The following is an 18,575-nucleotide window of genomic DNA, read 5'->3' on the forward strand; positions in this document are numbered from 1 at the left end:
CTGGGGGCCAATCCCTGCCTTCTCCTCGCCAGTTCCAGAGTCGAAGTAGAACTGTTAAAGCATCTGTGCTTTGTTTTTTAGCTGGACCGGTTGAGGCAGTTTGCTGTCGGGGCATATCGCGATAGTACATCTGCTATTGCTACAAAAAAGAGTTGGGGCCCGAATTCTGAGACTTCCAGGCCACCTGAGAGGAAGTTCGGCTGGGGGGGTGGGGGAAGAGCCTGGGGAGTGCATGTGGAGGGGTGGAGAGGAGGAAATCGGGGAGGTTGGGCTGTAACCCCCAGAAAATGAGAGCTGGAAGGGACTTGGAAAGCATCTAATCCTAGGGTTCCTGGTTTGGTGTAGGAGGAGCTTGCCCAGGTGGTACTGGTGCGATTTGGCTAACTACGTGAGCATCCAATTGAAAGTAATCTAATTAATCTATTTATTTCTTATGTACATATGCATGATAAATTCCAGAATGTGCTTCCTGTCCTACTGCATAAGGGGTAAAGGAAGGTTTTTCTAATGTGCATATGCACGGGAAATTGCAGAATTTTTTGCCTTTCATATTGAACTGGGGTTGCTGGAGAGGTTTACTGAATGCCAAGGAGCAGGTGGACCAGAAAATGGTTTGGAAGTCACCCCTCTCCCCAGAACATCTAGATCAACCCTCTCTTCTTACAGAAGAGGAAACTGAGACTCAGGGGAAGTGACTGGACAACGGTCACACAGCAAATTACTGACAGAACTGGGACAAGGTCTCCTGACTTCCAGTTCAGTGCACCTTCCATCACAGCTGGCTGGCAATCTCTGAATCTTAATACAGGAGGGAACTGAGGCACAAAGGGGAAATTGACAACAAAGGTCACACAGCAAATTACTGGCAGAACTGGAACAAGAATCCTGATCTCTTGACTCTGAGTTGAGTGCTTTTCCCCCACAGCTGGCTTCCTTTCTTACTCAGTCCTCCCACACACACATACACACACACCCAGGAGGGCTTTGTACAGATAAAGCACTCAACAAATACTTGTTTATTGATTGATTTCAATCTCTTATCCCTCTCCTCCTCCCCGATTATTTTTCATTTTTGTTTACCAGGAAAAACCTGAGGGAAAAGTTGACTGGTTCCATACTCACCCTCATGTAGCCCCTGGGTATAAGCAGAACTGTTGGAGTGAACATTTCTGGTCAGGCCCCACTTTTCTGCATGTTGTGGAGTGTTAATTAGTCTGGGAGTTGGGAAACCTGAATTTAGGTCCGGGATCTGGAGGTGACTCATTTCGTGTGACTGAACAAGTTGCTTCACCACTCTAGGCCCAGTGTCCCCATTTATAAAATGAAGAGGTTAGACTAGATTGGTCTTTTGAGGTCTTTTGCTGCTCTGACATTTTGTGTTCTGTGGTCTAAGGTCACTTCCAACTCTGACTTTCTGATTACATGACTGTTTAATGTCAGTGAACTGCAGAGTTAAAGCTAATTTTTTTCTGAACATGGAATGGAGGACATTGGGAAGAGACAAGTTTGGGGGTGTCCTTATCCTCTTTGACATTTCTTGAGCATCTGACGTTGCTGACTAATCTCTCAGAAATTCTTCCTTGGCTTCCTTGGAGATCAGAGGAGAAGAGAAGGCAAGGGGTTTGGAATAAGGTAATATGAGGATCTGGTTATTTCCCATTCTACTTTGTTGAATGATAATCCATATCCCACCCACTATCTGCAGATATACCCCAAAGCTCTGACCTGGTCCCTCTTCTTTTTCCTGCCTGTCTTTCTCTTTTTGATCTCATCAGTTCTAATGGGTTCAGTTATCTCTAACCAGGTATTTCCCAGATTTACTACATATAAGCTCCTGTTTAGTAGGTATTGTTTTATTCTTTGTACTTCTGTCCCGGTGCCTGGAACATAGTAGATGCTTAATAAATATTGTTGAATGATTGAGTTTTAGTCTTGTCACCAACTGTTTCCTGGACACATCCACCTAGATGTCCCATAGCACTTCCAACTCAACACATGCAAAAAAAAATTCATTATTTTTCTCCTCAAACCCTCCCATCTTCCAAACCTCCCTATTTCTGTTGAGAGCACTTTCCAGTGACTCAGGCTCACAACCTCAGTCATCCTCTACTCTGTATTCTGCTCTCTGCTCCCTCCCTTACCCTATCCCCTCACATCCAGAAAGTTGCCAGATCTTGTCAGATTTGCTCCTACAGCTCTTAAATTCATCTCTCTCCATCTCTCAAACATTTATTAAGCACCTGCTACGTGCTAGATCTGTGCTAAAGTGCTGAGGATACAAAAAGAGTCCAAAGACAGTCTTCACCCTCAATTACAGGCACTTCCGGTTTGGTGTTTTTGTTTGTGCTATGGGATGTGTGTTTTCGTGTGTGTGTGTGTGTGTGTGTGTGTGTGTGTGTGTGTGTGTGTGTGTTGGGGGGCTAGCCTGTTGGCATGCATGTACGTGTCCTTCTGGATGTGCTTGTGTGGGGCCTTGCACAAGCAAGGACAGGCCTGAGCCTATAGGTGGTCACCCTGCCTTGGGGCTGTGCTCTTTTCTTTACCGAATGCAGCCTTAGTTCAAGCCTTCATCATTTCTTACCTAGACTATTGCAAGAGGCTCTTCAAATTGGTCTTTCTGCTTCCAGACTCTTCCCTCCTGCAGCTTATTCTGTATACGGTTGCAAAGCGATGTTCCTAGAGCATAGGCCTGATCATGTCATGTCACTTCCCAGTTTCATCCCCTTGTGTACCTTTTCCTGCTCTGCTGGTTCCTTCTTTTCAACCTACAAAAATACTTAGTTCTCCACAATCCTAAAATAAAAAAACAACCACCTCCCCCAACCTTCCCAAGACTCTGCTACCTAATCAAGCTGTAGTCTTTTCTCTCCCTTTCCCTTCACTGCTAAACTTCTAGAAAGTATTGTTCAGGTGTTTATACTCTAATGGGGGTACAGATGCTAGCCCCACACCATTACCCACTCACCAAGTGCCCAGCAGTCTGGATTCTGTCACTAGGACTGTACTGAATATGCTTTCTCAGACCACTCTAAAGACATCAATAACCTCTTAATGGCTAACTTCCCTGGTCCATATTCAGGCTTCATCATCTTTAACATCTCTGCAGGATTTAATACTATTGACCACTTTGTCATTCTAGATACTCTCTTCATAGTTTTACCCTTTGTTCAGTCGTTTCAGTCATGTCCAATTCTTTGTGACCCCATTTAGGGTTTTCTTGGCAAAGATACTGGAGTGGTTTGCTGTTTCCTTCTCAGGCTCATTTTACAAATGAAGCAAGGTTAAGTGACTTGTCCAGGATCATTCAAGCTAATAAGTGTCCAAGGCCAGATTTGAACTCAGAAGCTGAATCTTCCTGACTCTAGGCCTGGCACTCTATACACTGCACCACCTACCTGCCCAGTTTTTCTTTTACTGGTCTATTTCTTCTCTGTCTCCTCCACTGATTTTTCTTCCTACCTCCTAGCTATTAATGTCTCATAAGGTTCTTCCCTAGGCCCTTTTTCATTCCCCTTTAATTGTCCCCCAGAGTGCTGTCCTCAGTCACCTTCACTCTGCACCCTTTCCCTTGGTGAGTTCATGTACTCCCTTGGCTTTAGTTATCGCTCCAGGCAAAAGACTCCCAAATCGATCAATCCTGAGTTTCAGTTCCCTATTTCCAACTGTCTGGTGCATTCCTCCACGTGGATGTCCCACTGATACCTCAAAGTCAACTTGTCTGACATTGAATCATCCTCTTCCCCTCCAAAGATGTATTCTTCCCAATTTAAGTCAATTCAATGTAAAAAAAAAAAAACAGTCTAGGGACAGCTAGATGGCGCAGTAGATAGAGCTCTGGCATTGAAGTCAGGAAGACCTGAGTTCAAATCCAGCCTCAGACACTTGACACTAGCTGTGTGACCATAGGCAAGTCACTTAACCCCAATTGCCTCACCAAAAAGCAAAAAAAAACAAAGTCTAGCACCCGTTAACGTTTAAGATACCATGCTCAACCTTGAGGACACAGAAATACATAGCCCTGGCCTTTGAGGAACTTATCAGCTGACAGAGAGAGGCAGAACACAAGGGATAAATTCATCTTCTTTATTTGGGTTTGACAGTACCGCTTCAGTCACCCTGGTTCAAAACCTCCATGTCACCTATGACTCCTCTCCCTCATTCTCTACATCTAATCAGCTGTCAAGTACCATCAGTCTTGCTTTCCTCTTTCTTGTCCATTCTGTGTTTTCTGCTCATGCTACCTACCCCTCAATTCAGGCTTTCCTGTCTTCTTATTAGTAATAGCCTTCTAAATGGTCTTCCTCCTCCCATCTCTATTTTTCAATCTATCCCGCTAAGATGATCTTCCTAGTATTGCACAGTTCTCATTTTATCACCTAGTATTCAAAAGTTGCCTGTAGGCTAGAATACAAGCTCCTTAGCCTGGCCTTTGTAGACTTATCTGACTACATATCCCTTCACCCAGACTTCATTTTAACTACACTGTATGGAGAGAAAGAAATATTTCTTATTTTGATAGCCAATTACTAAAATTAGGGAGACCCCCAGCTTTTTTTTTTAACCTGTCCTATTTCCTTGCCCAATTTCTCTAGGACAGGGCTGATGGAAGATAGGATGAACATTTGGTAGAGCATTGCTGCTCTACCGAACTAGCTCAGGCTTGCATGGGGGAATATAGATTCTTTGCCACAGGCTGAAGGTGGTCTGAGTATGGGAATAGTCTCTCTGGCCAAGAGTGACATGATGTTATTCTCAGCCCCTCATTGGAGTGAACTTACTTCTCTTCGTAAAGTCTACCTCTCATTAATTGTTAACCAGTCAGAGCTGATTGCCACCATCAGGAACACTCCTCTTGCAAAGGGCATATACACTGTGAACCCCCTGCCATGATTGCATTTGGCATTTGAGAGTGCCACCAACCTGTTAATAAAACAACTAATTACCCAGCATTATGTCTCTTGAACTTAACCATCACCATACTTATTTTTACTTGTTTCCTTATTATCTTGCTGTCTTCCTAGTCTGCATATTTACGTAGATCATCCCCTGTAATACACTTCCTCCACATCTCCAACCATTCATTCATTCATTCTACAAACATTATGTTGTATGTGTCAAGCACTGTAGTAGATGCAAGGGAGGAAGGACTCAGCTGAAATCCTTTCCTTTCTTTAAGCCCTAGCTCACCTCCTAGTGTCTTTAAGCCTTAGTGTCACCTCCTCCATGCAGACTTCAAAGTCTTCACAGATCTGTCCCTTCTTAAATATTTTTTCTAGCTCTACTTTGTCTTTATTACATACTACCTCATATCATTCTTATTTGTGTATATACCTAATTCCTTCCCTGCTCTCCTCCCCTCATCAGCTGTAAGTTCTTTGAAAGCAGAGATTGTAATTTTTTTCCTCTTAGAGTAACTCAGGGGTGGGAACCTATGGCCTTTCTACCTCCAGGACAGATGTCACATGTGGTTTTCTAGGTCCTTGGGTGTGGCCTTTTGATTGGGTCCAGGTTTTACAGAACAGATCCCTTTTTCTTTTTTTAAGGTTTGGAGCTTCCAATTATTATTTTTTTAAATTAATTTATTTTTAGTTTTCAACATTCACTTCCATGAGGTTTGAGTTTTAAATTTTCTCCCCCTTCCTCCCCACCTTTCTCCCCAAGATGGTGTGCAATCTGATATAGGCTCTATATATACATTCCTATTAAACATATTTTCATATTAGTGATGTTGTAAGGAAGAATTAGAACCAATAGGAGGAACCACAAGAAAGAAGAAACAAAACAGAAGAGAAAAAAAAGAGCAAGTAGTATGCTTCAATCTGCATTAAAAGTCCATAGTCCTTTCTCTGGATATGGATAGCATTTTGCAGCATGAGACTTTTGGAGATCCTTGCATTGCTGAGAAGAGATAAATCTATCAAAGTTAGTCATCGCACAATGTGGCTGTTACTGTGTACAACATTCTCCTGGTTCCAATTTTCCCACATCTTCTTCAGCATTTATCATTTTCCTGTTTTGCCATGTTGGTCAATCTGATAGGTGTGATGTGGCACCTCAGAGTTGTTTTGATTTGCATTTCTCTAATCAATAATGATTTAGAGCATTTTTTCATATGACTGTAGATAGCTTTAATTTCTTTGTCTGAAAACTGCCTGTTCATATCCTTTGACCATTTATCAGTTGGCAATGACTTGTATTCTTATAAATTTGACTCAGTTCTCTACATATTTTGGAAATGAGGCCCTTATCAGAGACACTAGTTGTAAAAATCCTTTCTCAGTAGAACAAATCCTTTAATTAAGGGGATTTGTTCTTTGAAGTTTGGATTCAGTCAAAGGGCTGAAGTTGAGGACCTAAAGGACCACATGTAGCCTCAAGGCTTCAGGTTCCCCACCCCTGGACTAACTCATGAATGTAAGATAGCATGGAGAACTTTACCTACCCAGAGATTTCTGTAGTCCTGCTGCAAGCTTATAGTACTTCTTTGAGTGTCCCTATCCCCTGCAAGGGAAAAACAGTTGGCATTGCTAAGGAGTCAAGCTTTCCATTCTTAGGGTGAACCCACAGCTCTGGGGACTTCTACAATCCTCCAAAGGATGTATACAATCTTCCAAACTTATAGTATGACTCTAAGTGAGGCCCACAAAAGGACAATGATTAACGTCAATGAAGAGTCTCCCCTAGGGAAAGGAACCATTAGCACTTTTTGGTGTAGCAAAGAACTGACAACTAACAGGGAGTGCCTATCAGTTGGGGAATGACTGAATAAATTGTGGTCTATTCATGTCATGGAATACTGTTATGATATAAAAATCAAATGGTGAAAGGAACAGATTCAGAGGGACCTGGGAAGATTTGTATGAACTGACATGAAGTAAAATGAGTAGAACCAAGAAAACTATATAATGACTACTTCATTGTTAAGGTTTACCTACTTTGAAAAACTTAAAAACTAATCAGTGCAATGACCAGTCATAAATATAGAATACTACTAATAAAAATACTATTACTAATAATAAATAATACAAACAATAGTAATAAATCATGCTTCTTCCCATCTCTTGGTAGAGACATGATAGAATAGAGGTACAGAATAATGCATCATATTTTCAGACACAACCAATGTGTAGGTGTGTTTTGCATGACTTCTTTGTTGCAAGGAAGGTTGTTGTTTTTTGTTGTTTTTTGAGGAGGGGGAGAGTAATAGCAAGCACTGGGGGTAATGATAGTTATGCAAAAGACAAGAAAAGAGCATCAACTTGAAACATTTTAAAAAATACATATATGAGAAAGCAAAAGAAAATTAGGAAGGGGACACACACTAGGCTATGTTGATACTACTAAGCCAAGCTCCATATAATAGAGAATTTGCAGTTTCCTATACAATATTTTCTGTACCTTGTATGTAGAAATGTTCACGTTTGTTGAGTTCATAATGAGCAAATAGAAAGGGAGAAAACAAGAGTTTTACCACCTCTTCCTGAACCTGCACAGTCCACATAACTCACAGTTCCAATAAAGGTTCAGGTTTGCTCCTCCAGATCATGGCTCTTCCCTGCTACTCTTCTGCTGTAGTTCCTATTTTTTCTGTGAAGTCATTGTGGTCTGGGAATTCCTCTACTTGGCCCTCTTCTGGTGATGGTTCTTGGATACTCTTTGAAGGGCTATGTGGTTCTAGCTGTCCTAAGGAGGCATACAGGGGAGGGGAGGGGAGGGGCACCTTTCCTGGGAAATGAGTTCAAATCCCTGTGTAGCCTTTCTCTGTGTTTCTTTGTTCCCAGTTTTCCAGTTTCTTCAGCTTTTACAGCCCTTATAGTCCTTTTAATGACCAATCTCAAGTGTATAACTTAGGTGCTTATAGCTAGGTAGCTAGTGGATAGAGCACTGGATTTAGAATCAGGAAGACTCATCTTCATGAATTCAGATCTGGCCTTAGACAGCTGTGTGACCCTGGGTAAGTCACTTCATCTGGTTTACTTTAGTTCCTCATCTTTAAAATGAGCTACAGAAGGAAATGGCAAACTACTCCACTATCTTTACTAAGAAAACTCTAAAACAGAGTCATAGAGAGTTGAACAAAAATGCCAACATCCAGTTGGGTATTCCATAGCTGTACCAAATTCAACATGTTTAAAACAGAACTCATTATCTTTTCCCTCAAACCCTCCTGTTTTCCAGTTGTATCTATTTCTATTGAAGGATTCTTCCAGTCACCCATGTTCACAATCTCAGAGTCATCCTCCATTCTTCACTGTCCCTTATCCTCTATATCCCCTCAGTTGCCAAGTCTTATTGATTAAATGTCCACATTATCTCTCTCACCCATTTTCCTTCTCTCCATTCATGCGACCATCACTCTAATTCAAGCTCACGTTACCTCAGACCTGTACTCTTACTTCCTCCTAATTGATCTCTTACCTCCAATATAGCTTCCACACAGCTGCCAAAGTAATATTCTTTTTAAAACTTTTTTTATTAATTTATTTTGAATTATCAACCATCACTTCCATAAGCTTTTGAATTTTCAATTTTTCTCCCCCTCCCTCCCCACCTACCTCCCCAAGACTTCATGCAATCTGATATAGGCTATACATATATATTCCTATTAAATATATTTTCACATTAGTGATGTTGTAAGTAAGAATTAGAACCAATAGGAGGAACCACAAGAAAGAGGAAACAAAACACAACAGAAGAAAAAAAATAGCAAATAGTATGCTTTGATCTGCATTCAAACTCCGTAGTTTTTTCTTTGGATGTGGATAGCATTTTCCATCATGACGCTTTTGGAGATGTCTTAGATCCTTGTGTTGCTGGGAAGGGTTAAGTCTATCAATATTAGTCATCACACAATGTGGCTGTTATTGTGTACAACGTTCTCCTGGTTCTGCTCACTTCACTCAGCATCAGACCATTCAGGTCTTTCCAGGTTTTTCTGAGAGCATCCTGCTCATCATTTCTTATAGCACAATATTATAGTATTCCATTATGTTCATATACCACAGCTTGTTCAGCCATTCCCCAATTGATCGTCATCCTCTCAATTTCCAATTTCAAAGTAATATTCTTAAAGCATAGGTTTGACCATTCCACTTCCCTGTTGAAGAAGCTCTAATGGCTCCCTATTGCCTCTAGAATCAATCAACAACCTTTTTTTTTTTTTTTTTTTTTTTTTTTTTTTTTTTTGCTGAGGCAATCAGGGTTAAGTGATTTGCCCAAGGTCACACAGCTAGTAAGTGTCAAGTGTCTGAGGCCGGATTTGAACTCAGGTCCTCCTGACTCCAAGGCTGGAGCTCTATCCACTGGGCCACCTAGATGCCCCTAAACAAGCATTTATTAAGCACTTATTATGTATCAAACCAATACAAATCCCTCTGCTTAGAATTTAAAGTCCTTCCCAATCTGGCCCCACCCTACTTTTTCCAGACTTATTACATATTACTTTTCTTCATAGGGTCTTCCAGCCAAATTGGCCTATTTACCTTTCCCCATACATAATTTTCCATCTCCTATCTCCATACTTTTGCATAGGCTATGTCGCCCCTACCTGAAATGTACTCTCTCTGAATCCCTACTTTCTCTCAATCTTCAACTGAACCTTACTATTTATTTCATTCAGGAAATTTATCCTGATGGCCCCCTAGTTTCTAATGCCCTCTCTTCCCAGAAGGTACTTTGTATTTATTTAGTTATTTTGCATTTACTTTTCTGTATATGTGTTGTTTTCCCCCAGTCAACTGTTAACTCCTGAAGGACAGGGATAGCCTCACTTGTATTTATGTCCCTGCTGCCTACCACAGTACCCGGAGCATAATAAACACTTAGTAAATGTTTGTTGATTTATTGATTGCCTGGCACATAGAAAAAGCTTAATAAATATTGATTAAATGAATGAATGAAGTGGAAGTTACCTATGTGATCCTCCATTACTATATCCATGTGGGGTCACAAAGGGGCTGAGAGACAAGACATCTTCATATCTTGTGGAAGATTTGAGGGACAAGGAGACAGTAGGGGGTTTACCCTAGTTGTCCTGGTCATAACAGCTACCTCTGTTTGTCTGGGGCCTACCAAGGTCCTAGTAGGCATCTTGATTGGATATCAATAATTAATTGATAGGTGATATAAGAAGAGCACATCGTACACAGTAACTATAATATTGTAACATTCATCAACTAGGAAAGACTTGGCTACTCTGATCAATACAATGATCCAAGATAATTCCCAAAGGACTCATAATGAAAAAATGCTGCCCACCTCCAGAGAGAGAATTGTTAAGCTCTGAATGCAAAATGAAGTATAATTTTCTCACTTTTTAAATTTTTCTTGCATTTTTTTAAATTGCAAATATGGGTAATACAGAATTTTTTTTTGCATGATTTCACATGTATAATTGCTATATTGCTTGCCTTCTCAGTGGGTGGGGGAGGGTGGGAGAGAGGGAAAGAATTTGGAAGTCAAAATTAAAAAAGATTGCTAAAAATAAATGATAATAAATTGAAATGGTTTTTAAAAATAATTGATAGAATCATAGATTTAGAGCTGGAAAAGACCTTAGAGATCATCTAGATTCTAGTACAACTCCTTAATTTATCTTCTCAAATGAGATAATGGATATAAAACACTATGCAAACCAGTACTCTAGAAATTCTAGTTATTGATAGAAGAGCAAAAACCATAAAATAAAGTTATGGAATTTGCATGCAAGAGGTCCAGAATTAGAACCAGGTTCTTGGATACTTAATCTAGCATTCTGAATTGGATGGAGCATGGAGAATGATGCAGGTTAATTAACTCATAGTCGTGGAGGAATATATGTACATGCATACATTAATATGTAAATGCAAACTCAAGTGTGGTGCACCCTCCCTTTAGGACTTCGATTCAGGGCGGGGATGGGTAAGACCAGGGATGTGGCCTGAACCTCGGACTCTTTCTCTACTCCCCAGTGTTTGTTTTCAAGTCTCCGACCCTAGGATGGCTGATGAGATGGGTGGGGTTAAATGGGAGGAGACTCCTAGGAAAGCTCTCCTTTCAGACACACATACACACACACACACACACACACACACACACACACACACACACACACACACACACACACACTCTCACACACACTCACACTCTCGAACACAATGCTCCATGTGTCCCCAGGGTCTTGATGGCTAGTTAATGATTGATGGTATTTCACATGCCATTGATTCCCAGACTCTAACCAGGCGACCCTTAGAGGTCACCCCAGAAAGGTGGTGCCCCACTCTCTCCTTCCTTCAACCACCAAGACTCTCCTAGCCATCCCCTTGGGACCTAGGGAAGAGACTAAGTCTAGGAACAGCAGAGTTGCTGCCTTCTAACCCTCACCCGTATCCGCCTGTCTCCCACCAACGTCTCAGTCCCTCTTTTTCCTTTTTTTCTGTCCTTCAGCCTCCCGCCATCTATCCTTCATCCTTCTGTCCTTCAGCCTCTTTCGGTCCGCAGTTTCCCTCTAGCTCCCTCTCTTTTAGTCATTCCCACGTCACTCCTTCTTTGTCTTCCCATCATTCCCTCAGTCTTCCCTCCTCTTCTTCATTTCCTCCTCTCTTTGTCCCTTTGTTTCCTCCTCCATTTGCCCTTCTCCCTGCACCTCATTTTCCTCCCATATTCTATCCCTGTGTTGCTGCTGTTCCCTAATGTTCCCCCACTCTCCCTTGGTTTCCCATACCTGATCCTCTGTCCCTATATATAGTGTATTTCTATAGTACTGTATATACATATAGAGAGAGTCACCTCTATTTCAGCCTCCTCTCTCCGAAATTCCCCAGTGCTCTTGACCCACAAGGCTCACCCTCTCAAATCATTCCTTCATACTCAGTCTTTCTCTCAGCCTCTCCTGCCAGGCTCTATGGGGAGAAAGGGGGATGGGATGGGTTAGAAGCACAAGGCAAGTGAGATTCGAATCTGCTGGGCCCACCCCCTGCCCCCTCTTCTCTACTCTTTTCAAAGAGCAGACAAGAATTTTCCCCCCTTCCTTCCTAGCTCTGAATGAGCCCATTCTCTGTTGCTGGAGTCCAGCCCCTCAAGAGCCTCCTCCCCAGGACTTGAGTTCTGACACCAGCTCCTCCTCCCCCCACCCTCTTGTCTGTCTAACCACTCCCCGGTTCTTGCCTCCCTCCTTCCTCCTCTGCCAGCCACTGACACCTCATTGTTTTTTGGACGAAGACTTCTCTCTAGGAGGGTGGTTCTGGTCAGGAAGGTGACCTAGGCAAAAGGAGTGACCCTGATGTCTGCAGTAGTCCCGTTTGTTGTGTGCTCTAGTGCCCTCACCCTCAAGGTTTTCATAGGTAACCAATGGCTTCTTGTTGGAGAGGATGATTATGGGGTCCTTGATTTCTTATTATTGAGGCCAGTAGCTGAATCAAAGCCTAAAGTCTACCCCGCCTAGGATGTTTTCCTAGTCTGGGCTGTCTCCAGCTCACACATAGAAGGAGAACTGGGGAGAGGAAGGAGGATGAGAAGAAAAGCAGGGGCTAGGAAAAGGGGGGGGCAAACTCTCACTCTCCACTTTCTCCCTCCTAAGTGTTAAATGTACCCTCATTAAGATGGTATCACTCAGCTCCCCACACCCTCACTTTCCCTAGGCTTCAAACCTCCTTTGTGAGCCAAGATTTCACTGACAATAACAGCAGCCATCCTTGTGTTCATCTTTGTTTTGTGTGTTGCATATTCCCCCCACCATGGGCTGGAATCGCTTTGCTTCTCTCTTACCAGGAGGGTCTTTGTTAGAAAAAAAGAGTTCTGGATAGAAACACCTCTCAGGACCCAGAGAAACCCTGTGGGATGAAAAGGGCCTGAAACAGAAGCCCCATAAAAGGGACCCTGGACCCAGAGAGAGTCTATAAGGCCATCAGAGAGATTCCCCCAAAAGGAGTTCTACACAGAGACTCCCCAGATGGGTTCATACCTCACAAAAGACACCCTAAGCCCAGAGAGAACCTACCAAGGATGCCTCGGGCAGAGAAATTCTACATAGAAGGTAAACAGAGGAACACACAGACACTCCACAGAATCTTCAAAAGAGAAAACCCACAAAAAGTCCCCAAAAGGAGAGAGGCCTCACAAGATGAACCCTGGGCCAGAGAGGCTCCACAGAGAGAGCTCTAGACAGAGACCCTTGTGAGGCAGCCTTCACACTGCAACAGATTTAGGGGGCTGCTCAACTAATATTAACTGAATCTGGCCCTTCCCCCCTTGTAATAGTCACATTTCTGAGCCTGAGTTACTGCCTTTTTCTCTCAGAGCCTGAGGAAGGGATGCCTAGAATATCTCAGACTGAGTATACTCCCTTCCCTATCCTTCCCACAAAGGAACTAGAACTTGGGGTCCACAGACCAAAGGCCCTGTAGACATTTCAGTGGGTCTCTGAACTTGGGATGGGGAAAAATATCTTTATTTCCCCTAACTTCTAATCTAACTGAAATTTAGCATTTCCTTCAATTACTTAAAAACATTATTCTAAAAAGGGCTTCATTGGCTTCACCAGGCTGCGGAAGGGGTCCAGGACACAAAAACAGTTCTAGAAGAACTTGGAGTAGGAAGTTGAGGTGAGGATGAGCATGGGGAGATGGAACGGAGCTTGTTAATTAAAGGAAGGGGAGCCTGGGTTAGGGGAGGATGGGTAAAGGCAGCCTAGATTAGGGTTCCCTCAAGAGTAGAGGGTTGTGTAACAGTAGACTGGGAAAGTCTGGTGATGAAGAAGCAAAGTATCCCAAGTCTGTCCCCAACCCCTCCTTCCAGGAACAGCAGGTTTCTAAAAAAGACTCCAGATTCAGGGGAGATCGAGGCACCCCAAGGCCTACCCAGGGAGATAGAAAGTAAAGCTGGGAGCAGCCACTGCCACTCCCAGAGACTTGTTGGAATGTAGTTGGGGGGGGGAGGGCGGGAGCGAGACCGAGCAGCGCGCTCCCGAGGAGAAGAGGAGGAGGAGGAGAAGGAGGAGGAAGAGGAGGAGGAGGAGGTGGAGGAGGGCAAGCACTGACTGCTTTGAGGAAGTACAGGAATGAAGTTGTAGAGCTGAGATTCCCCTGCAATCCTGGCTAAAAGAGAGAAGTCAGCAAAGAAGGAAAATACCTCCACTGAGCCAGTGACTTGCTCAAGGGGATTCCTGCCCGGCCCGTGGTGGTTCCCAGGATCCCCTTATCTCTCAGCTCTCCGGTTCCGCCGGTCCTCCTCCTGAGCCTGGGGGCCATGGGCCCCGGGCCGAAGTGAGGACCATGGACCTGTCGGGCTGCTGCTGTTGGGGGCTCCTTCTGGTCCTCCTGCCCCCAGCAGTCTGGGGAACCCAAGGTGAGTCCGATTGGGAAAGAACTGTCTGCAGCCCTTCCGCAAAGAATTCTCAAGGGGAGAAAGAACTGGGGGGACAATTGACAGGAGTGGAGAGTGGGAGTGAGGAAAGCATGGGAGTCAGTAGAGGAGAAATATGACCAAGCCTCTGGGAAGGGGGTCTCCCAGAAGGGCCTGGGGAGATGAAGTCAGAGAGATGAAGCTGGATCAGGGAGGTAGGTAAGGCAGGGGGTAAAGTTACATTGAAGGGGCCCGAAGTAGGGCTTGGGTCCCAGCCAGCTCTTGTTAAACAGGGAAATTGTTAAAAAGTTTTACAAAATTGACCAGAAAAAAAAAAAAGTTCTAAGTGTGTGTGTGTGTGTGTGTGTGTGTGTGTGTGTTCCTTCTGTTTGGCTCTTAAAATCCACAGCCACTAATCTCCAGTCTGAACTGGGCTGGGCTGGCTTTCTCTGGGGGTCCCTATTTGTGCCTCAGTCCTCCCTCCTCTCCTGCCCCCCACCCACTCTCAACCTCTGGTTGTTACTGTTCCAGTTCATGCCTCAGGCTGGGGGTGGGGAGTGGGGGTGGGAGGGGGGCAGAGAGGTAACCAGTTCGACCAGGAATGGGGAGAGGAGAAGGCTCTAGGCTTGCTTGGATGTTACCACACTCACTAGTGTGGGGAGGGAGGCCAAGACGGGGAAGAAAAGAGGGGGCGGGAAGGGGAGACAGTTGTTTTGAATAAGTTTCTTCTGGGCCAGTCTTAGAAGGGGAGAGAGGCTTAATTTTGTTGAGCTTTAACTTGGCAGGTGTAAGGGATGGGCCGTAAAGAGGGGTTCTGGGTGGTCTTGGGGTGGGGGTAGAGTTCCAAGGGTTGGAGGAGGCCTGGGGGGCAAAATTAAAAGGACCATTTGGAGCTGAAAGGGTAAGGGATGTTGCTTCTATTCTGGCCTTTTCCTCCATTGGGAGTGGGGGGACAAAGGAATAAGGTGGGATAGGGCTGAAGGCTGTTGAGAGGAGCACACACGCTTGGGGAGAGGATCTTGTCGAATGTTGTCTCAGCCTCTGAGTCTCTCTGTATGTGCCTCTGGGGGCGGGGATCTGTGTGTCTCAATGTCAGCAGGTCTGTTTTGTCTGTTTGTATGTGTCTGTCCCTTTGTGTTACCAAACAACACTCTGGGTTCCTGGGGAACTGTGTTCTTTGCTCTCCCAGGATCCTTGAGGTGGTTGGGTCAGGTTTGCTGGAAAGCCCCGAATAAATGTATCCTATCCTCCCCATTTGGATCCAGGACATAGTACATAGCTCTCCCTCTCTGACCCCACATGTTTAGCTTCCCTCACTTCTCTGACCCTCAATCCAGGGTCTCTTCAGACCCTAATACTCTGGCTAAGGTAGGACAATTAGTGTGTAATCTGGAGTCTTGAAACTATGTTTTTGTTCAGCTGCTGAAAAAACTAGTTGACTTAGAAGGGAGGCCTGATGGGAGCTTCTGTTATGCTGGTGACACGGGTCTGTAGTTCTCCTCCCTGCCTCAGTTTCTTCACCTTTGTGCCTCAGTTTCCCCACTGGCTTCCCTACCACTATTCTTATACTCACATTTAAAAAAAAATCCTTGATGGGCCTGTTCAAAGGAGAGAGAAGATGGATATGTTGGGGGTGAAGGATATTGAGGAAGGAGAGAAAGGGATAGTCAGAGGGCCAGTCCATTATACAAGCTTCACCCTATCCCATCTCACCAGAGGCAACATACTGTGGGGATATGGCCCAGGTATTCTACCTAAAGGAACTACCTGTGAGGCTGGGGGAAGGGGCATTCAGGGAGCGACTTCAGAGTCAGGGCAAGGGGAGTAAATAAAAGGCAGAGAGGTCAAACTTTTGCCAGGATCCTATTTCATAGGTTGAGGAATTATTGACTTGGAAAGCCATGTCAACTCTCAATTTGTGATTATCTACAGCTAATGTTTATTATTATTATTATTATTATTATTATTAATATTCAGGATGGCTCCCCTTTCATCCACCACTCCCTCCCCCCACATTAGTGGCTGTGCTCAAGGAAAGTAAACTCATATTGGTATTAAGTAAAGTATAATGGGGAAGAGAAATCCATTGCATTTCAAAAGCCAAAATAAAATACTTTGATTTTATCACTGATTGTTTTTGCCATGACTAACTGGTGAGTCTGAGAGTCAGTCACATTCCCAAATTCACTCTCCCTAATGGCAGCAGCCTCAAGAGTGCCATTTCTCTTTTTCTAGAAAAAGAATTCTGACCCAGTTCTCTAGTCTTCCAAGGATCAAAAAAAGGAAGGCATTGTCTTCTCCTAGTCTTAGGGGTCCTTCATCTCTTTTGCATCATGGACCCTTTGATAGTATGATGAAACCTATGGACCCCTTCTCAGAATAGTGTTCTTAAATCATTTAAAGACGTGCTATATTTCAGTTGGAGGTTAATGAGAACAAGTACTTTTTTTTCCATCCAAGTTCATGGACACCCCCACAGAAGAAAATCTATGGTTCATGGACCCCAGATAAACAACCCTTGCCCTCTGGTGTAATATAGAATGCTAGACCTAAGCCAGGAAGTCTTGAGTTCAAATACCATCTATGAAGATCATTAGCTGTGTGACTCTGGACTCTGCAACAACTCTGTCGGAGCCGAAATTTCCTCATGTATAAAAATAGGGCTCATGATACATCCATTCTTATCCCACAGCATTGGAGTAATGTTTGCTGGGTGAGCCTGAGAAGTCCTCTCAGTGGGAAAAGGTTTTGAATGATGATTCTCTTCCTGAACCACCACCTCTCCTCCACCTCCCACCTTCAGCAACAATCATTTATTTTGGCATCTCTTTACTGTCCATGTTTCTCTAGCATACACACACACACATACACACACACACACACACACACACACACACACTCTTACACGAGTACTCGCTCATCTCCCTTGTCTTCAGTTGATTGGACAAAGGGGGAAAGGAGAGGATCCATGTTCCATGAGCAGAATTCTGTTCCCTGGCCAGGGAGACTGGTTGGAATTGAGAGGTGGGGTCAGTGCTGTTGAGGATGGCAGGAAGTCTTTGGGGTGTGGGTGGGAGTGAAACAACTGGGGCGGAAGACTGGGGAGAGAAAAGCAGGGAAGAGGGAGCAGCAAGTGAGGGCAAAGCAGGCTTCATCAAGGGACTGGGTCTCTGCCTCTGTGGGAGAGTTCTACCATGGGGGTAGTGTCGGAAACTCACCCCAAACTCCCTCCTGAGAGCAGGTGTTTGGGGGCACTGGAATTAGGAACTGGACTGGTCTAGGGATTATTGGTGAAGTAGAAGGAAATGGGAAGATCCTTCTAGGGTCTGATTCCTTCTAGGAGGTAGTTGCTGAGTATCACCATGGAGGACCATATGACTGAGAAAGAGATTGGGCAGGAATGAAGATGCCATATTGGTAGGACCTATCAAAATAAACAGAGCCAAGCAGCTTGGTACAATGGAAAGGACACTGACTGTGGAGCCAAAGGACCTGGGTTCAAAACCCATCTCTGACAATTACTACCTGTGTGACCTTGGGAAAGTCACTTAATTTCCCTGAGACTCAATTTCTTTATTTCTAAAGTAAAGGGATTGGACTAGAGGACCTCAGAGGTCTCTTTACAAAGGGCTGGGATATGATGAAGACTAAAGAAAAGAATACTTTGGAGTCAGGAGGACATGAGTTCAAATCCAGTCTCAGTCACATGACACTATCTGTGTGACCCTGGGCAAGCCACTTAACCCCAATTGCCTCACCAGAAAAAAAAAAAGAATACTAAGGAAGATGGGAAACTAGATTGTGTGTCTTCTGACTATGGGTCTGGAAGAAGCTAGAAAGTGACTTGGCCAGGGCCACAAGGTCTGTGTGTGTCAATGAACCCAGGTTTTCCTGGCTTCAAGGCCAGCTCCCTAGCTGCCACATCAGGGCTTCCAAAACTTAGACACGTTAAAAGTGCATTTTCTTCTCTTGAATTCAGAAAGTCCAGGATCTACGACTACTTGGGGAAAGGTGAACTAGAAGCAAGTTCCTTTGCAGGGAAGGAGACTGATCTCAGCTTCACCCAAAAAGAATGTGGGGCTCAGAGATAGAAAGAGTTTCAGGATAAAGGGCAAGTGTTAGTGAAGAGGGAAGGTCTGTGTCTGGAGGGGATGGAGAAAGGAGGGAGCCCGGGCAAGGATGGGAAAAGGAGTATAATCCTCACGTCCTCTGCCCTGTGTCTGTCGCCTGGGATCTGTGTATCAGTGCGTCAGGAT

General features: G+C 44.1%; 1 protein-coding gene across 1 annotated transcript in view; it reads left to right on the forward strand.

The window, feature by feature from the left end:
• Nucleotides 1-13,983: 13,983 nt before the first annotated feature.
• ERBB2 (erb-b2 receptor tyrosine kinase 2) overlaps nt 13,984-18,575 on the forward strand; it is a 32,247-nt gene continuing 27,655 nt past the window's right edge. The window contains 1 exon segment of the mRNA XM_020997444.2: nt 13,984-14,322. Within this exon segment, the coding sequence (XP_020853103.1) occupies nt 14,250-14,322 (73 nt within the window). The 5' untranslated portion in view covers nt 13,984-14,249.

The sequence above is a fragment of the Phascolarctos cinereus genome, unplaced genomic scaffold, assembly GCF_003287225.1.
Source record: "Phascolarctos cinereus isolate Bilbo 61053 unplaced genomic scaffold, phaCin_HiC Scaffold_5;HRSCAF=322, whole genome shotgun sequence".
Lineage (NCBI taxonomy): Eukaryota > Metazoa > Chordata > Mammalia > Diprotodontia > Phascolarctidae > Phascolarctos > Phascolarctos cinereus.